At 43.5% G+C, this 16,347-nt stretch overlaps 2 protein-coding genes across 2 annotated transcripts; both read right to left on the reverse strand.

Moving 5' to 3' along the window:
- Positions 1-1,020: 1,020 nt before the first annotated feature.
- On the reverse strand, positions 1,021-7,969 carry LOC120920529 (Fc receptor-like A). Its single transcript, XM_040332662.1, has 5 exons — positions 7,649-7,969; positions 6,023-6,166; positions 4,396-4,461; positions 3,526-3,542; positions 1,021-1,518 (listed from the first exon to the last, which is right to left on the reverse strand). Exons 1-5 carry the CDS (start codon positions 7,953-7,955, stop codon positions 1,471-1,473), a joined length of 582 nt encoding a protein of 193 aa, XP_040188596.1. The 5' UTR covers positions 7,956-7,969; the 3' UTR covers positions 1,021-1,470.
- A 6,388-nt stretch (positions 7,970-14,357) lies between these two features.
- LOC120920530 (Fc receptor-like A) lies at positions 14,358-15,601 on the reverse strand. The gene is made up of 2 exons (XM_040332663.1): positions 14,897-15,601; positions 14,358-14,752 (listed from the first exon to the last, which is right to left on the reverse strand). The coding sequence occupies exons 1-2, from the start codon at positions 15,117-15,119 to the stop codon at positions 14,448-14,450; spliced, it is 528 nt and encodes a 175-aa protein (XP_040188597.1). The 5' UTR covers positions 15,120-15,601; the 3' UTR covers positions 14,358-14,447.
- Positions 15,602-16,347: the final 746 nt, after the last annotated feature.

Raw genomic sequence — 16,347 nt, forward strand, 5'->3', positions numbered from 1 at the left:
GAACGCCACCCAGCGGATGCCGAAAAATTGCATCTTAGATCCGAAGGCGTACGAAGAGGTACGCCTGTCGGATCTAACCCAGATGCCGTCGTATCTTATTTTGAGGATTCAAAACAAAGATACGGCGCGGGAAATTTGAAAGTACGCCGGCGTATCAGTAGATACGCCGGCGTACTCGCTTTGTGGATCTGCCCCTCTGACAATAACACAATATGTGAAAAGTGCAATAAGCGAAACTTGAATAAGAGTTCCCCTTTAACACGAGCAGCTGTTATAAGCTGAGTCTTTTTTTTTCTTTTTTTTTTGGGGGGGGGGGGTCCATAATGTAAGGTGTCCAAGACATGTAGGGGGCCAGAATGTTGCTGCAATGGCAACCAGCAAAAAGCAAGTTGTCTTTTAAGGAAAGCCTTGGTAGTAGGAAGGAAAGGGTAAAAGTGTTTGCATGCAGTGTCTCTGAATACAATGGTAATGGTGGGCTTCTGCCCACTCACCACTCCTGGAGATAGCAAAGCTCTTGGATAGAGGATGTCCACAACAGGCTCAAGTAGGACCTGCAGTCAGATGCCCGACTGGTTACCTGACAAGATAGAGAAAGGGATATCACCGCTCCAGGGAGGTCAAACAAAGGTAAAAGCCTCTCCTCCAGATTAGAAGCCCCAGGTGCCGGCAATGCATGTAACAATGCAAATGGGAAGAAATTCTGGACAGCCGCACTCTAAAAAAAGTTTTTGCCTTCAAAAATTCAAAGATACATGTCACAGCAGATCAGAACGGACAGAAGAACTGACGTGTTTCACACTAACAAACAGCGCTTAGTCTTAGATTCAGCAGCATCTGTGTCGGTGTAGATGAAAAAGGCCCCCTGGATAGCCACACTACAGATGGAAACCGGGTAGCGGGGGTTTTACCACCAGGAATAAAGCTCACTTATAAAAAACACTCCGCGACGTCCAGGCCATGGTGCCCACTCACATCCACAAGAGCAACCTGGTCCGTGCTCTACAGCTGTAGGCCGGGGTCCCAAGAGAGCGAGCCTCTCCCCAGACCATTCTATTTCTCTCCTCACCAAGAATCCCTCATCTTTCCAGACAGCTGGAACTTGTAGTTTGCAGCAGCAGCAGCAGGTCCATAGAATCCTCTGATTTCAGTAGTGGTCTCTCTCTCTCTATCATCAGGAAATGATGCCATAATCCCCATGCTAGGCACTAGAGGGAACAAAGCTCAGTGTAATCTTTGTTAAGGAATGTCCCATGATGGCAAAAGCGATATAGCCAGCACTTGGCTACATTTAAAAAGCTCTGAATTTAAAGGTTGGTAATACAATTATCTGACACAGCTTTGTTTCATATAATCTTTGATAGAGGTTTTTTTTTTTCCCTTCTGGATTGGTCGACTTGACAGGAAGCTCCAATATCATCCATGGAAACATGCAGAGTTTGGTATCATCCATTCCGGGTCCGGTATCCTTTCTTAGATATTTGCATTATTCACAGTAGCGTATGTAACAGTCAGATCCTCCTGGAAAATATTAAAACAGATAATATTGATGGATTAGTATTATAGGAACACTGCTATCATGCATTTACAATTCTATAATCTACGAGTATATATCTGTCTATCTGTCTGTCTGTATTTCTATCTATCTGTCTGTCTATCTGTCTGTCTGTCTTTCTGTCTATCTGTCTGTCTGTCTTTCTATCTGTTTATCTGTCTATATGTCTGTCTTTTTATCTGTCTATCTGTCTGTCTGTCTGTCTATCTGTCTATCTGTCTGTCTTTCTATCTGTCTATCTATCTGTCTGTCTGTCTGTCTTTCTATCTGTTTATCTTTCTATCTGTCTGTCTGTCAATCTATCTGTCTGTCGGTCTGTCTATCACAGTGTGTTCATTGAAGACTTTAGAGGGTTCACAGAAGAAAACTGGAAGGGCTGATAAGATTTAATCTCTTCAGGCCTACCTACGCAAATATGGGGCTCCACTGGACTGGGATTTTTTCCGTAGGGCCGCATATTTGCGTATATCTCCCAACACAGGGAATCCCCCAAATACTTACCTGACCCCATCTCGTTCTCGAGATGTGCATGAGAGCAGCAGCTCTCTTGGGTCTCTTCCTCCTCATTGGCTGAGACAGTGGTGGAAGGCATTGGCTCCCCACCATTGGTGCCTCTATAGCAAGCTGCTTGCTATGGGGGCACTAGGCAGAAGGGAGGGGCCAGGAGTGCAGGCGGAGGACCCCGAGAAGAGGAGGATCAAGGGTCCTCTGTGAAAAACCATTACACAGTGTAGGTAAGTATTACATGTTTGTTATCTAAATAAAAATAAAAAGTCAATAATATTACTTTAATATCTACCAACTGACATTAGCCCAACCAACAAACAACAATAATATCTATGTTCCCATTGTTTTGAAGAACAGCTTGTGTAAATGTTTCCAAGGCATTTGTTTGAGAAGTGTCCTCTCAAAAAAAAAAATATTTTTTGTGCTTTTTTTCAATGATTTTTTATGTATACTTCCTTTAGAAATGTCATTTTGCTGCGGGACTGTTATGAACATGGACAAATGTGCCACTTTACAGGTAGACTAAGGGGACCTGGATCCCCATACACTTTTTATGGCAATAACTTGCATATAAGCCTTTAAAATGATCACTTTTGATTTTTCATGTTCATGTCCCATAGACTATAACCGTGTTCGCACAAAATTTTTGCCTGTTCGCATGTTCTGCTGCAAACCGAACCAGGGGTTGTTCGGATCATCCATACTTCTAATACAGATTCTAACAGAACACTATATATATATATATATATATATACCGTATTTATCGGCGTTTAACACGCAACCTAACTTTAAGGCCCCGTACACACGACCAAACATGTATGCTGAAACTGGTCCGCGGGCCAGTTTGAGCATACATGTTCGGTCGTGTGTGGGCGCGAGCGGGCCGAATTCCAGCAAACATTTGCCCGCCGGGCCTTTTCCCAGCAGACAAATATTCCTGGACGTGTTTTAAAACCGTCCGCTGGAATCCTGCCCGCTCGGACATGTACGGTCGTCGGTACAGACCTACCGTACATGTCCAGGCGCCCGCCGTCCCTCGCATGCGTCGAATGACTTCGACGCATGCATGGAAGCCTTTAAATGGCAGGCCCGCCCACGTCTCCGCGTCATCGCCGCGTCATCGTCGCGGCGACGACGCGGACACGCCCCGCGTATTGTTTACGTGCGGACTTCTGTACGATGGTGTGTACAACCATCGTACAGAAGCCCTCTGGCAGACATGTACGGTGAAAACGGTCCGACGGACCGCTTTCACCGTACATGTTTGTTCGTGTGTACCCGGCCTAAGAGGGAAGTTTCAGGAAAAAAAATTCTACCGCCCCCTGCGTATAACACGCAGGCACAGTTTACCCTCTATTTTCAGGGTAAAAAAGATAGTGTTATACGCCAATAAATACAGTATACTGTATATATCACAAACGCAACACAATAGTTCTACAAAGAAAATGTTTATGTTGGATACTTACATGTTTAATTCTAGCACCTTTAAAGGGAATAAGAAAACAAAGAGCAGTAATTATTATTTTAAATAACAACATATCACTTTTATATATTCTTGTTGGCAAAAATGGTGTGATTAGATTAGGGGTTCTCAACCTTTTTGAGATCAGGGTACAGAAAATTCTTCCAAAACCTTCCGTGCCCCAACTGTAAAGAAAAAAGTTTCTTCTCACACACAGGGCCGCCATCAGGAATTTTGGGGTCCCTTACACAGCTTCAGGCATGGGGCCCCTGGAGCAGAGGTCTGCTGTGAATTTTAGAACCGGGGGGGGGGTGCTGCCGCAAATATTGAGAACCGGGGGGGTGCTGCTGCGAATTTAGAACCGGGAGGGTGCTGCGGCGAATTGGGAACCTGGGGCCTGGGGCACTGTGGGCCACTATGGGAGGTTGTGGGATTCAATGTGAGCTGGAAGGCACTGTGGGAGGGGAAGGGATCTGCAAGTGACTGGAGGCCCAGGAGAAGGTAGGCCGTGGCCTGGTACTGGGCTACAGTGTGGTGGTTCAACACTATTTCAACACTATTGGATTATAGAACTTAAAAACATAAGAACTTAAGAACATAAAAATGCATTTGGTAATCACAGTCTTGTCCTGATTAGTCATTTGAGCTAATATAAGTGAAGTTCAATTAATTCAATTCATAAGCATAAATTAAGCTTACTATGATGACAGCGAGACTTGCACGAGTTATTAGAATACATTTCCCTAATTCGGTTCTGAATGGAGGACATAACTTATTCTAAATGTCCTCTCCTTCTCTAGAGAAGCATAATTTTGATATTTACATTGATAGGTTTTTGACAAACATGGCATTGTCACAAAATATGACTACTCACCTTTGGGAAGTCGACTTATATCTAGGTACGTGTAGCAGACATCAGGATCGGGTTCTGTGTTATTTCCTCGAGGACAAAAAACAGGAGATTTCATAATAGGAAAAATGTATAAAATTACAATGGCATCAACAGAATCCATTCTTGGTCAAAGTGCCATACCCTTTGTAAATAATCAATATCAGACATTTGTCTCAAGACCATTGAGATGTAAAGTGAGAACTAACCTGTCTGATTTTTATGGTTGTGTAATTTTTTTAAATTAATTTCTAATATTAAATGATTTTGAATTTTTCAGATACACCATTTAAATGTACGGTATATATGGGTTAAAAACAAAGATTGAATTTTTATTCACATATTTAAATTCTCTATTTCATAGATGAAAGAAAAGTTTTATTGTAAATGTTTATAGGTTTTTGATAAAAGTTTGATTTTATATATATATATATATATATATATATATATATATATATATATATATATATATATATATATATAGTCTACCAGGAGACATGAACACATCCCGGACGAGCCCCCACGGAGCCCCAATAAATAGCAAAGACTTTTAAAAAAAGACAGCCATTTCACGAATCAATATAATTTCATGAGGCAAAAGATAAAATCAAAAATGTAATTACCCATGTCAATCAGTTGCCTTCATTAATTATGATTGATGATCCTTCAGCACTGATAAAAGTGCCACATGAAATATTATTAAATATACATATATTATATATATATTTTTTTCATTACCTTGTTAAACAAGCTGATTTCTCCTGCCTAAACTCAATTTTATTGTGTTCATAAAGTAGTTTTTTTTTTATATTTTAAATACAAAGTTCATATTGTTTAGGGCAGTAGGGCCATAGTAACCGGTTTACAATTCAATACAACCAGTCAAATGTATTCTACTTGGTTGGCCAGGGTTAGTGCCTTTCTCTTATTATTAAATGCACTACACTTAACACTCTAAAGATCCCTTGATTGCATAAGGCCACTTGTAGTGATTTGATCATCACGGAACCCTCAGCTCATTTTAAAGCTACTAATAGGTGAGGAATATTTGTAGACAGGTGTAGGTTGAACTCCCTACACAGATAGTGCTTTTTTTTTTACCACCATGCAAGACGTTGGAAGACAGGAGGAACTCAGGTTCCTTGTGAACCTCCATCCGTGTCATCAGGATAAGCAGCTGCCTGATTGGATGCTGCTGCCCTGGATGACCTCCGTGACCATCTTTGGTGGGTGGGCAGTGGTTATAAAAATACTGGACCCCCTCCTATCATAACAGCACTCCTCCATATGGCAGATTACACAGGGCCTCTCTTAGATTGGATGGTACATGGCTTGATTACCTACCCACATTTCTGGGATATGAGCAGTTCTTGAAGGAGCTAGGGGGCATGGGGGGAATTTGTACTAGAATCGGGATCTGAGGAAGAAGATTTGTACTAAGACAGGTGTATTTCAGGGGTCGATTTGTACTGGGGGGGAATTTGTACTAGAAGGGGGCATTTGGGGGGTTTGGACTAGGAGGGGGGATTTGGGGGAGAGGATTTGTACTAGGAGAATTTGTACATTGCTCTTTGTATGATCAGGATGGCACTATGGCTGAATTTCTAATTACCTGTTGTACTTATTGCTTGATAAGGGTCTTGATGTAAAAAACGTTTTCTTTTTTTACATTTCCAGATAAGAACAACGGAGATGACAATGACCACAAGACTCCCAATCACAGCCGCAGCGATTACTGCCACGGGTAATTCTTTATCTGTAAGAAACATGATGTATTGAACTTCACAAAAAATTTACAGCACTGCAGAGTATAAAGAAATACTTTTAATAACATTACATTACAATATAGCCTGCGTACCAATTGTATATAATCTCTATTTTGCTGTTTTTTTTTACAAAAGTTGGGGTAACATTTAATGCAACACCATACCTTGTAATAACCTTAAAGGAGTTGTAAAGGAAAATATTTTTTTTTTTTGCTCAAATGACTGTTTACAGGGTATAGAGACATAATAGTTAACTGATTCCTTTAAAAAACAATTAAAAATAGATAAAAAACAATCATATAATGTACCTTTAGTTTCAGTTTCTTTTTTGCATGTTATGCTCCCTCTGTGCTGTATAGAGCCATAGAGAAGTGAGGGTTTGAAAACGAAACTAGAAGTTCCCAGGACTGTGGTCCAAAGGAAACAGACAACCAGGAAGTGTCCAGAACAGAGCAGAATTACAGCAACATCAGAGCAAAAACGAACAATGAGGACATGAAACCAGGACTGCACTAAGGTAAAGGAAGCTATTTAGGGGGAACAAGTTGTACCTTTACAACCCCTTTTAGAAAAGTCTAGCTAAATGTGACTCACTGACACCACCATGACCTGGCTAAATGAAAATCTTCAGAGGAACATTCTGTAATGTCTGTAGACTCCTTTGTTCTGATAATGCTGGATTGGAATTGTCTTATACAGATAGTGTACTTTTATATTACCAATGTATAATTATACTGTACTGCCACAGCGTTCTGTTTATAGTCATTTATTGAGTTTTGGTATGTTCTTGTAGATCAGGGGTCTCCAAAATTTTCAAACAAAGGGACCCTTTTTTAGCCTTCAGACTTTAGGAGGGTCGGTTTGTGGCCAGCAGGGGAAGAAAATGTCACAGACCCGGCATCAGTGAGAACAAATATGGCCTCAGGGTTGGTGGTCAATAGGAGGAGGAGTATTCCTCCTATTAGTAGGAGCAATAGTATCCCCTCATTGGTATCGGTGGACGATATAGTACCCCATTGTTGGTGTCAGTGGGAGGAATAGTGCTTCAAATCAGTGGGAGGAATGGTGCCCCAAGGGCTGGATAAAGGCTACCAAAGAGCCACATCTGGCCATCAGGCTGCAGTTTTGAGACTCCTGCTGTAGACCCTACATCTCTATAGGGTTAGATATATCAGCCCTTAGCTAGGGACTCCATTCTCTGTGTGCCATGTTAGTTTCTCTTTCTAGAGAATCAGAAGGCTTTTAGAAAAAAAAATTCGACCTGCAAGAAAAAAAAAAAGAAAAACATCCTGGAGCCTGGAATAAGCTACAATTGATTTTGCGTCATCTTGGTGGGTTAACACTGCCTGTGGATCTTCTCAAATCAGCAAGTTGACAAACTACTGGGTCTCAGGAGGAATGTCTTTTGTATAAAGTGATATTAGAGACAGAACATGTACAGATCAGAGGCTTATAAAATTCTTCAAGCTCACCGTGTTTCTGCGTTATCTGGATATGGAGCCCATCACTCATCTTCCTCACAGTGTTAGACGTCGTCCTCACTTCACAGGTATAATTCCCAGAATCCTCCAGCTGAGATGACCGCACTCTGTATGTATCAGATACATTGTAACCCCACACAGTCCGTCCATCTCTGTAGTTATCAGATGTACTGAATTCCCGCACAGTCCGTCCATCTCTGTAGAAGGCAAAGTGCAGCTCTGTGCCGCCATCCAGTCTGGTGTCACATGTCACCGTCATCTCACCTCCTTCTATTACCCTGGACGGGGTCACTTTCATTTCTGGAGGGGAGAAGAGCTCTGGAGGAGGAGATCATTATTTACTACATTTACGTATATATCACATATAACACAGCATTTTACAGAGTACATGGAATCATTTACAGGAGTTCCTACCCTAGTGGTGCTTATACTATAGTGCATTGTCACATAGAATTATGAGGGCAAATTTTAGTCAGAAACCAGGGAAACTTCTACTATATTGTTGAACCATGAGAGGAAGCCAGACTAAACAGTCAAAGGAGAAGTACAGCCAAAGCTGCAGTTCGTTCTGCACTCCTGTGACTTGATTTCAGCAGACAGTGGACGGAAGTCCGCTGTCAGCTAACATCATGAGCCAGTTTAGGCTGGGGAAAGGTCGTGACAGTATGGTCAGTGTCAGGACCTGGGCTCGAACCTGGGACCTCTGTGTCATGGCATTGACTCTTCCCACTGAGCCATCTGGGATGCTGGACAACTCCCTGCCTGATCTATTGGGCAATCCTATCTGATCCATTGGACAACCCTGTCTTGTGTCTTGATTGCTATTGAACCTTGAACTCCTTGCTCCTCCCATGAACTTCCTATATAAGTTTTTTCACTACTTCCTCTTTGCCAGGTTATTGTGCCTTCTCAGCCAATGCCTTTCTCTTGACTTCCCTGCTGCCGTCTGTATTTTGCTACCACTCGTGATTGACCCTTGGCTTGTTCCTTGACTACTCTACAGCCTGATCCCAACCTGCAACTACTCGTTACCGAACTTTCGACTTGTTTACTGACCACGCTGCTGTTTAATCCTTATCTGCTCTTCCGCTACTGGACCCTAACTAGCTCACACCCTGGTGGGGTGACTGTCTGTATACCTATCCTGCTGGTCAGTGGTAGTCCTGCAACTGCTATAGCAACTAGTCTTCAAGCCTGACGCCTGATCATGACAGTCGGGATCCACCCGTTGCCTGGACTCTGGACTGGCACCTGGCTTAGGCTCTCAGCAAGCTGCTCAGAGCCTGAGCCAGCACCCTCTACATCCTAGAGTTCCAGTGAGCACGGGGGGGGTGGGCAGAGAAGAGAGCTGATGACTGACAGTCACCAGCTCTCTGCTCACAGAGCTCTAAGAATGGAGCAATCAGCGCTGTCTGTTCACTCAGTTATCAGTTTTAAAGCCGGATGGGGGCAGATGCAGCTTCAGACCGATGCTGCATCCACCTAGTTAAGTATGATTTAAAAAAAAAATCCCAAACTTCTCTTTTAAGACTGTCACAAACACAGGGTCAGTATGAAAAACTTTGAACAATGAGAGTCAAAACCCCGGACCACGGTGCTGACACAGTGTTGTCCAGAGGAACATTTCAGAAAACAAGGATCAACTGGTATAAACTGCGGTATGTAAAGCATAATGAAATACATTGTATGGCCAAATGTTTGTTGACATTCTACCATCCTACCTACTTAGATGGCTTAAAGTATGGTGAGTCCAAATGATTAACCCCTTCCTGCAGACACCTCCCAGCCCTTTAAGAGGTTCTAAATGCCAGGAGGCGGAGGCGGGCCTTATGGTCATGTATTGACAATCACAATGGTCACAAGATTGGACAGCAAGTATGCATTGGGAGCATTCGGGGACCTGCTGGTCACTGTGCTGGGAGCTCACAGGGAGCGCGCTCTCAGCACAGTAAAGTGTTTACATAGGGGACGCATATATGCAGATGCTCAGCATTAAAGCCCACCCGCCGAGAGGTTGCATATACGCGTACGGCCGGTGGGAAGTGGTTAAGCTCAGTTGTTTCCAGTGAAGGGTACTGTTAATACTACAGTGTAAAAAAATATTTTGGACATTATATTACTTTCAACCTTGTGGAAAGAGCTTACAGATGGCTCTTCTCTGTTCTAGCATGACTGTGCCAGCATACAAAAGCCGGATCAATAAAGACATGGTATGACCAGTTTGGTATGAAGGAACTCAAATGTCTTGCACAAAGCCATATACTCAACCCTACTCAATTCCAGACCTCACAAATTCCAAAAGACATGTTCAAAATGTCTTGTGGAAGCCTTCCCAGATGAGTATAGGATGCTATAGCTCCAAAGCAGGGCTGTCTTAATGAGAGGGCACACCTGGGCACTGTCCAGGGGCCCTAGCTGCATGGGAGGCCCCTGCACTTTCCCCAAAGCAGCTGGTCCTTGAGCCCATGCTGCCCTGAAATTGGGGGCCCCATGATGGCACTGAGAGTGATAGATGCAAAGGGGAGGCAGTCTGTCTCCTACCTACTTAATGACTTTTTACCTGTACTGTCATCATTGTAGGGGCCCCAGAGCATTACTTTGCCCAGGGGCCCATGAAGCTATTAAGCCAGCCCTGCTCCAAAGGGGGACCAACTCAACATCAATGGTCATGGCTTTGGAATGAGATGTCCAACAAACTCATATAGCTGTGACGGGGAAGAGTTAACATACTTTGGGTCATAAATATTTAGAGATGCTTTTTAGGAACATAGGGCCAGATTCATAAAAGAGATACGACGGCGTATCTCCTGATACGCCGTCGTATCTCTGAGATACGAAGGTCGTATCTATGCGCCTGATTCAAAGAATCAGGTTACGCATAGATCTCCCTAAGATCCGACAGGTGTAAGTGACTTACACCGTCGGATCTTAGGCTGCAATTCTAGGCCGGCCGCTAGGTGGCGATTCCATTGCGGTCGGCATTGAATATGCAAATGATTAGTTACGCCGATTCACGAATGTACGCTTTTCCCGTCGCAGTAAATGTACGCCGTTTCCGTAAAAATACGTGGCGTAAAGATAAAGCTGCCCTCTAGGTGGTCTAGCCAATGTTAAGTATGGCCGTCGTTCCCGTGTCAAAATTTGAAGTTTAACGTCGTTTGCGTAAGACGTCCGTGAATGGCGCTGGACGCCATTTACGTTAACGTCGAAACCAATGACGTCCTTCCGACGTCATTTAGCGCAATGCACGTCTGGAAATTTTAGGGACGGAGCATGCGCAGTACATTCGGCGCTGGAACGCGCCTAATTTAAATGGTCCCCGCCCCATTTGAATTAGGCGGGCTTGCGCCGGGCGGATTTACGCTACGCCGCCGCAACTTTACAGGCAAGTGCTTTGTGAATCAAGCCCTTGCCCGTAAAACTTGCGGCGGTGTAACGTAAATGTAATACGTTACGCCGCCGCAGAGTAAGGCGATTCTACCTGAATCTGGCCCATAATGTTTTTTATATTAGGTGTAAATTGGCATTTGCCCAGTGCTCCCATATTGAGATGGATGTTTAGGGTGCAGTTTTTTTTTTTATTATGGGATGGATCACCTGATCTCAGTAGGAAGTCTCTATTTCATACTTCCACTTAGAATTTATTTTCCCTAAAGCCTCGTACACACGCTCGGTTTACTCAGCAAGAACCAGCAAGAAAACTGCTGGTAGAGCTTTCTTGCCGAGTATAACGAGCGTGTGTACGAGGCTTTGAGGTTTCTCGACAAGAAAACTGCCCAGAATCTAGACGAGAAAAATAGAGAAACATGTCTCTATTTCTCTTGTTGTGAGATTCTCTGCAGTTTTCCTGCCGAGTGTAACGTCACACCAATAACTTTGCACTAAGTGCAACTATAGTTGCTTCTTTCCCAGTCAACTCTCTTTGTTTCTTCCTTCTTCCTGAATAGCCTCTCACTTCCTGCAGCCTTGCTCCCCACGGTGGTTGCGGAGGTGCGCCACCTAGTGGTACTTCCTGGTTCGCTCCTGTGCGGCCTATTTAAACTCCCAGCACTGACAGGAAGGTGTTCCTCTATTGCTGACAGAACGCCACTGTCAGCTGGGCTTCCAGACTCACCTGAACTGAGCTCCAGCTTCCTGAACTGGATCACCAGGACTCCTTGTTTGCAGCTACCGCTCTCATCAACCAGGTCCAGGCTCCCAGGACGCACATTCATGCACAGCTATCTGCAACCGCAAGTACTCTGCTATAGAAACCAATTACTAAACGCTGATCTCCATAATTGCCGCTTGTTTCCAAGTTATGTTCACTGCTATGCTAAAGTACTAAGGAGTTTCACTCAAGTTTGAACTGCAGCTCACATGTTATGCTCACTGCTATACATTAAAGTGGAGTTCCACCCATAAATATAACATTACATCAGTAGTTTTAAAAAAATGTCATTAGTCCTTTACGATTTTTTTTTTTTTTTTTTAGATGCCTTCAAAGTGTTGTTGCTAGGCAGAATAGTTAATCTTCCCACTTCCTGCACCTAGGTGCTTAATGCTTCCTAACCTACACCGCACAGACTCCTGGGAATGTAGTGGGTGTAACTTTCCAGGAGTCTGTGCATTCCCCAGTCTCAAAGAATCATGTGACTTGGACAGCACAGGTGCTGAAACCTGATCTGACACTGCTTGTGCAGCACTGAGCATGTGCGAGATTTGCAAGGCTGAAATCCAGGAAGTCATACAGTCTGGCTTCATGATGCCCACACTTAAGATGGCCCCAGTCAATTTCTATTTTATAAAGTGTCTAAATGCTGTAACAACCTAACAAAACGGACCTTAGTTTACAGATTAACTTTACTAGAATACATTAAGCTTGTGTATTACAGGGGTATTTATATTTAAAAAGTGAAATTGTGGCCGGAACTCCGTTTTAAGGTGACCAGATTTTAAAAATTAAATCCGGGGACATATTTTTTCTTTACTAGCAATGGCAAAAATCAGCAACTCTCTGCCCGTCGCCGCCCGCCTCATAGCCTCTCAAGTCTTACTCTTCGGGCCCCGGGTACTACTGGATGGGAAGCGGAGAAAGATCACTCCGCCAGGGAAGGCAAGGAGATAGGCAGGTGGCTGGCCAGGATTTGAGCCAAGGCAGAAGAACATGCGAGCGGAGCTGAATGGGCATGCGCCTAAAACTGAAGAAATATTCCCTCCGCTCCAACCAGCACATGATCATCAGAAAGGGGCACAGATAATGGGAAAAATACAACCCCCCCTATGCTAGTAGGCATGGCGGAACAGGGGTGTGTAATTCAAATTTTTTTATTTTAATTCTGCACTGACTGTCTTTGAAATTGCCCCTGCCCCCTATTAAATCCAATCTGGGGACAAAACCAGGGACAGACTTGGTCCGGGGACAGTGTCCTCAATCAGGGGACTGTCCCCTGAAACTGGGGATGTCTGGTCACCCTACTATACATACCAGTTACCTGCTTGCTTCTATGCCTGTGTTCATTACTGACCTCTAGTGTGCAGTCCCAGTACTGCGGCTACACCTAACCTTATACCTGTTCTATACCATTAATACCAAGATTTACTTTTATGTTGCTTATGCTGGAATAAGCATTTTACTTTACTGAGGCTGTGATGATAGAACCCAAACTCTTAACTGAGTTAAGAGTGAAACCTGGGTTCGAACCTGAGAAGTCTCCGCAGTTGCGATTCATAAACCTGAAACTAATTTGGCGTATTGTTACACAGAGAAACCCGAGAGTGTGTATACTTACCTGTTGCCGTGGAAACCCGCGCATGCTCAAAATGACTTTGATGCATTAGCGGTAACTTCATAGGCATAGGTATGGTGCAGCAAGATGGCGGCGACGTCACCGCGTTCTTGCCTTTCATGGATTCTGACACTACTGTAAGCTTGGTTTGAACTTGGCTGCTCTCAGCACAGCCAACAAACATAATACTTTGATTTGGATGTTGTACATTGATCTCTGGAAACAGCACAAAGCTAGCTAGGCTTCAGTGGACTGTAGTCAGGGTCAACCGAAACATGTGTTCCCATAAATGTATTTTATGCTTTCAAATGTTTTATGTGGTTTTAACTATGTGGAATTTCCCCCCTGCTGTTTGTTTGCCTCATCTGTAATGATGAGCTCACATGTTGTAACTGCAATTTGTAGTGCCGATCAATCCCCTTATGTCCATGTATTTATTCACCTAGCTTGTCTCTAGCCATTAAAGAGGTGACTTCTTGTGTCCGGTCACACAGCATCCAATCCATGCCTCACCATTTGCTATGTGTTGCATCACAAATGTGGGAGTGATAATGAGATGGAAAACTGCATGGTAATCTCTCTGTTAATAGCTCTGTCTGTTTGTGTCTGTGTCAGATCTAATTACTGTGTGTCACTTATCTGCAAAGCACTAGACTGAGAGAACCAAGGATTGAGGGATATATAGTTCTTTCACAGGAAGTGTCAGTTCTCTGACTACAGACAGAGGTCATGCTTTAACCTGTGCAATGCCATGCCGCATGTTTTAACACAAACAGATACTGACACTGGAATGTAAATATTTCCTCTACTATAGGCTGTGTGTGCAGGTCAACAAATGACACCAAGACACCACAGTATTCAACACACATCTTATTCAGATGAAAAACGCAAGGTGTGGGTATGAATGTTTATAATGCTTTTAATCTCCCCTTAGACTCCAGAAGGCATTGCAACTAATCTGGTGGCACCATAAACGGGACACTCAGAAAGCTAAAAGTGTTTTCTGCCAATGCCTGGAGATCTCATTGACTCACTTTTACATCCTTACCATGTATCTGGATATAGAGCTCATCACTTCTCTTCTTCATAGAGCCAGATCTCCTCCTCACTTCACAGGTATAATTCCCAGAATCCTCCAGCTGAGCTGACTGCACTCTGTATGTATTGGAAATACCGAATTCCCGCACAGCCCGTCCATCTCTGTGGAAGGCAAACTTTAAGTTTGTGTCACCTCTGAGTGGATCCAGTCTGGTGTCACATTTCACCATCATCTCATCTCCTTCTATTACCCCGGACGGGGTAACTTTTATTTCTGGAGGAAAGAATTCTGCAAGCGGAAAGGATGACAATGATTGTCAGTATGATTCCTATTACCTCAACATGTGACTGTCAGGGAATAAAGAAATTAAAAGTGTATATAAGGTAAATGTCTAATTGAACCATAAGCATTGATTTAGGTTTATGTCCTCACCATGTATGTGGATATAGATCCCATCACTCATCTTCCTCACAATGTCAGACGCCGTCCTCACTTCACAGGTATAATTCCCAGAATCCTTCAGCTGAGCTGACCGCACTTTGTATGTATTGGATATTACAAATTCCCGCACAGTCCGTCCATCTCTGTAGAAGTCAAAGTGCAGCTCTGTCCCGCCTCTGAGTGGATCCAGTCTGGTGTCACATTTCACTGTCATCTCATCTCCTTCTATTACCCTGGACGGGGTAACTTTTATTTCCAGAGAAGAGAGAACTGAAAGAGAAAAGGATGACAATGATCGGTCAGTAGGAAAACTACTTCTGAAGGTCAACGAATGGATAAAAAAGTAAAAAGAGTATGAGTTTCTAAATGTAGTGTGCAATCGGACATAACCAATGGTGACTTCATTTCATATGCTCACCATGTATCTGGATATGGAGTCCATCACTTATCTTCCTCACAGTGTCAGACGTCGTCCTCACTTCACAGGTATAATTCCCAGAATCCTCCAGCTGAGATGACGGCACTCTGTATGTATCAGTTACATTGTATCCCTGCACAGTCCGTCCATCTCTGTAAAAGGCAAAATGCAGCTCTGTGCCGCCTCTGAGTGGATCCAGTCTGGTGTCACATGTCACCATCATCTCATCTCCTGCGATTACACCGGACTGGGTCACTTTTATTTTTGGAGGAGAGAAGAGCTCTGGAAGAGGAAATTGTTAGAAATGACAAATGATGGGAATGCATTAATTATAATCTAAATGTTGACAATCACACAATGCTGTGCAATGGACATGGAATAATCAGTGTTTGGTTGAGTGGATCTATTGTATTACTACAGTAATTGAGAACCCAGTTAGATCAGTTTTGTCACCTATTCTACCTGCATGTTAGGATTGTGAGTGGTCAACCGAGACACTGGAGGAAACCAACACAATCATACAGACTTCAAATGGGCAATGTCCTGAGACAGAAGTGGGCTCAGTACCCCGGTTCTGCAAGGGAAGGCTGGTAATAGGTCTACTTGATAGCATTAGGGCTTAGAAGTCTACTATCAATTTCACATATTATTTCTTATGCCTCGTACATACGACCGGTTTTCCCGGCAGGAAAACTGCCATAAGAGCTTTTGGCCGGGAATCCCGGCCGTGTGTATGCTCCATCGCAGTTTTCCCGACAGGAACACCGCTGGGAATCCCGGCGTGAAAAATTAGAACATGTTTGTTTTTTTCCAGCCGGGATTCCCAGCGTTTTTTAACCCGAAAGTTTCCTATGGGGAAACACTGCAATAGAGCATACACACGGCCAGGTTTCCCGACCAAAGCTCTCATGGCAGTTTTCCTGTCGGGGAAACCCGACCGCGTGTAGGGAAAAAAAAGCTACCGAGCAGGTTCTCGGTTAAGGCATAAGTTATATTTCCAGTTTCTTGGCTTTAAAGTGATATT

This window comes from Rana temporaria, chromosome 13 (genome assembly GCF_905171775.1).
Source record: "Rana temporaria chromosome 13, aRanTem1.1, whole genome shotgun sequence".
Taxonomy (NCBI): Eukaryota; Metazoa; Chordata; class Amphibia; order Anura; family Ranidae; genus Rana; species Rana temporaria.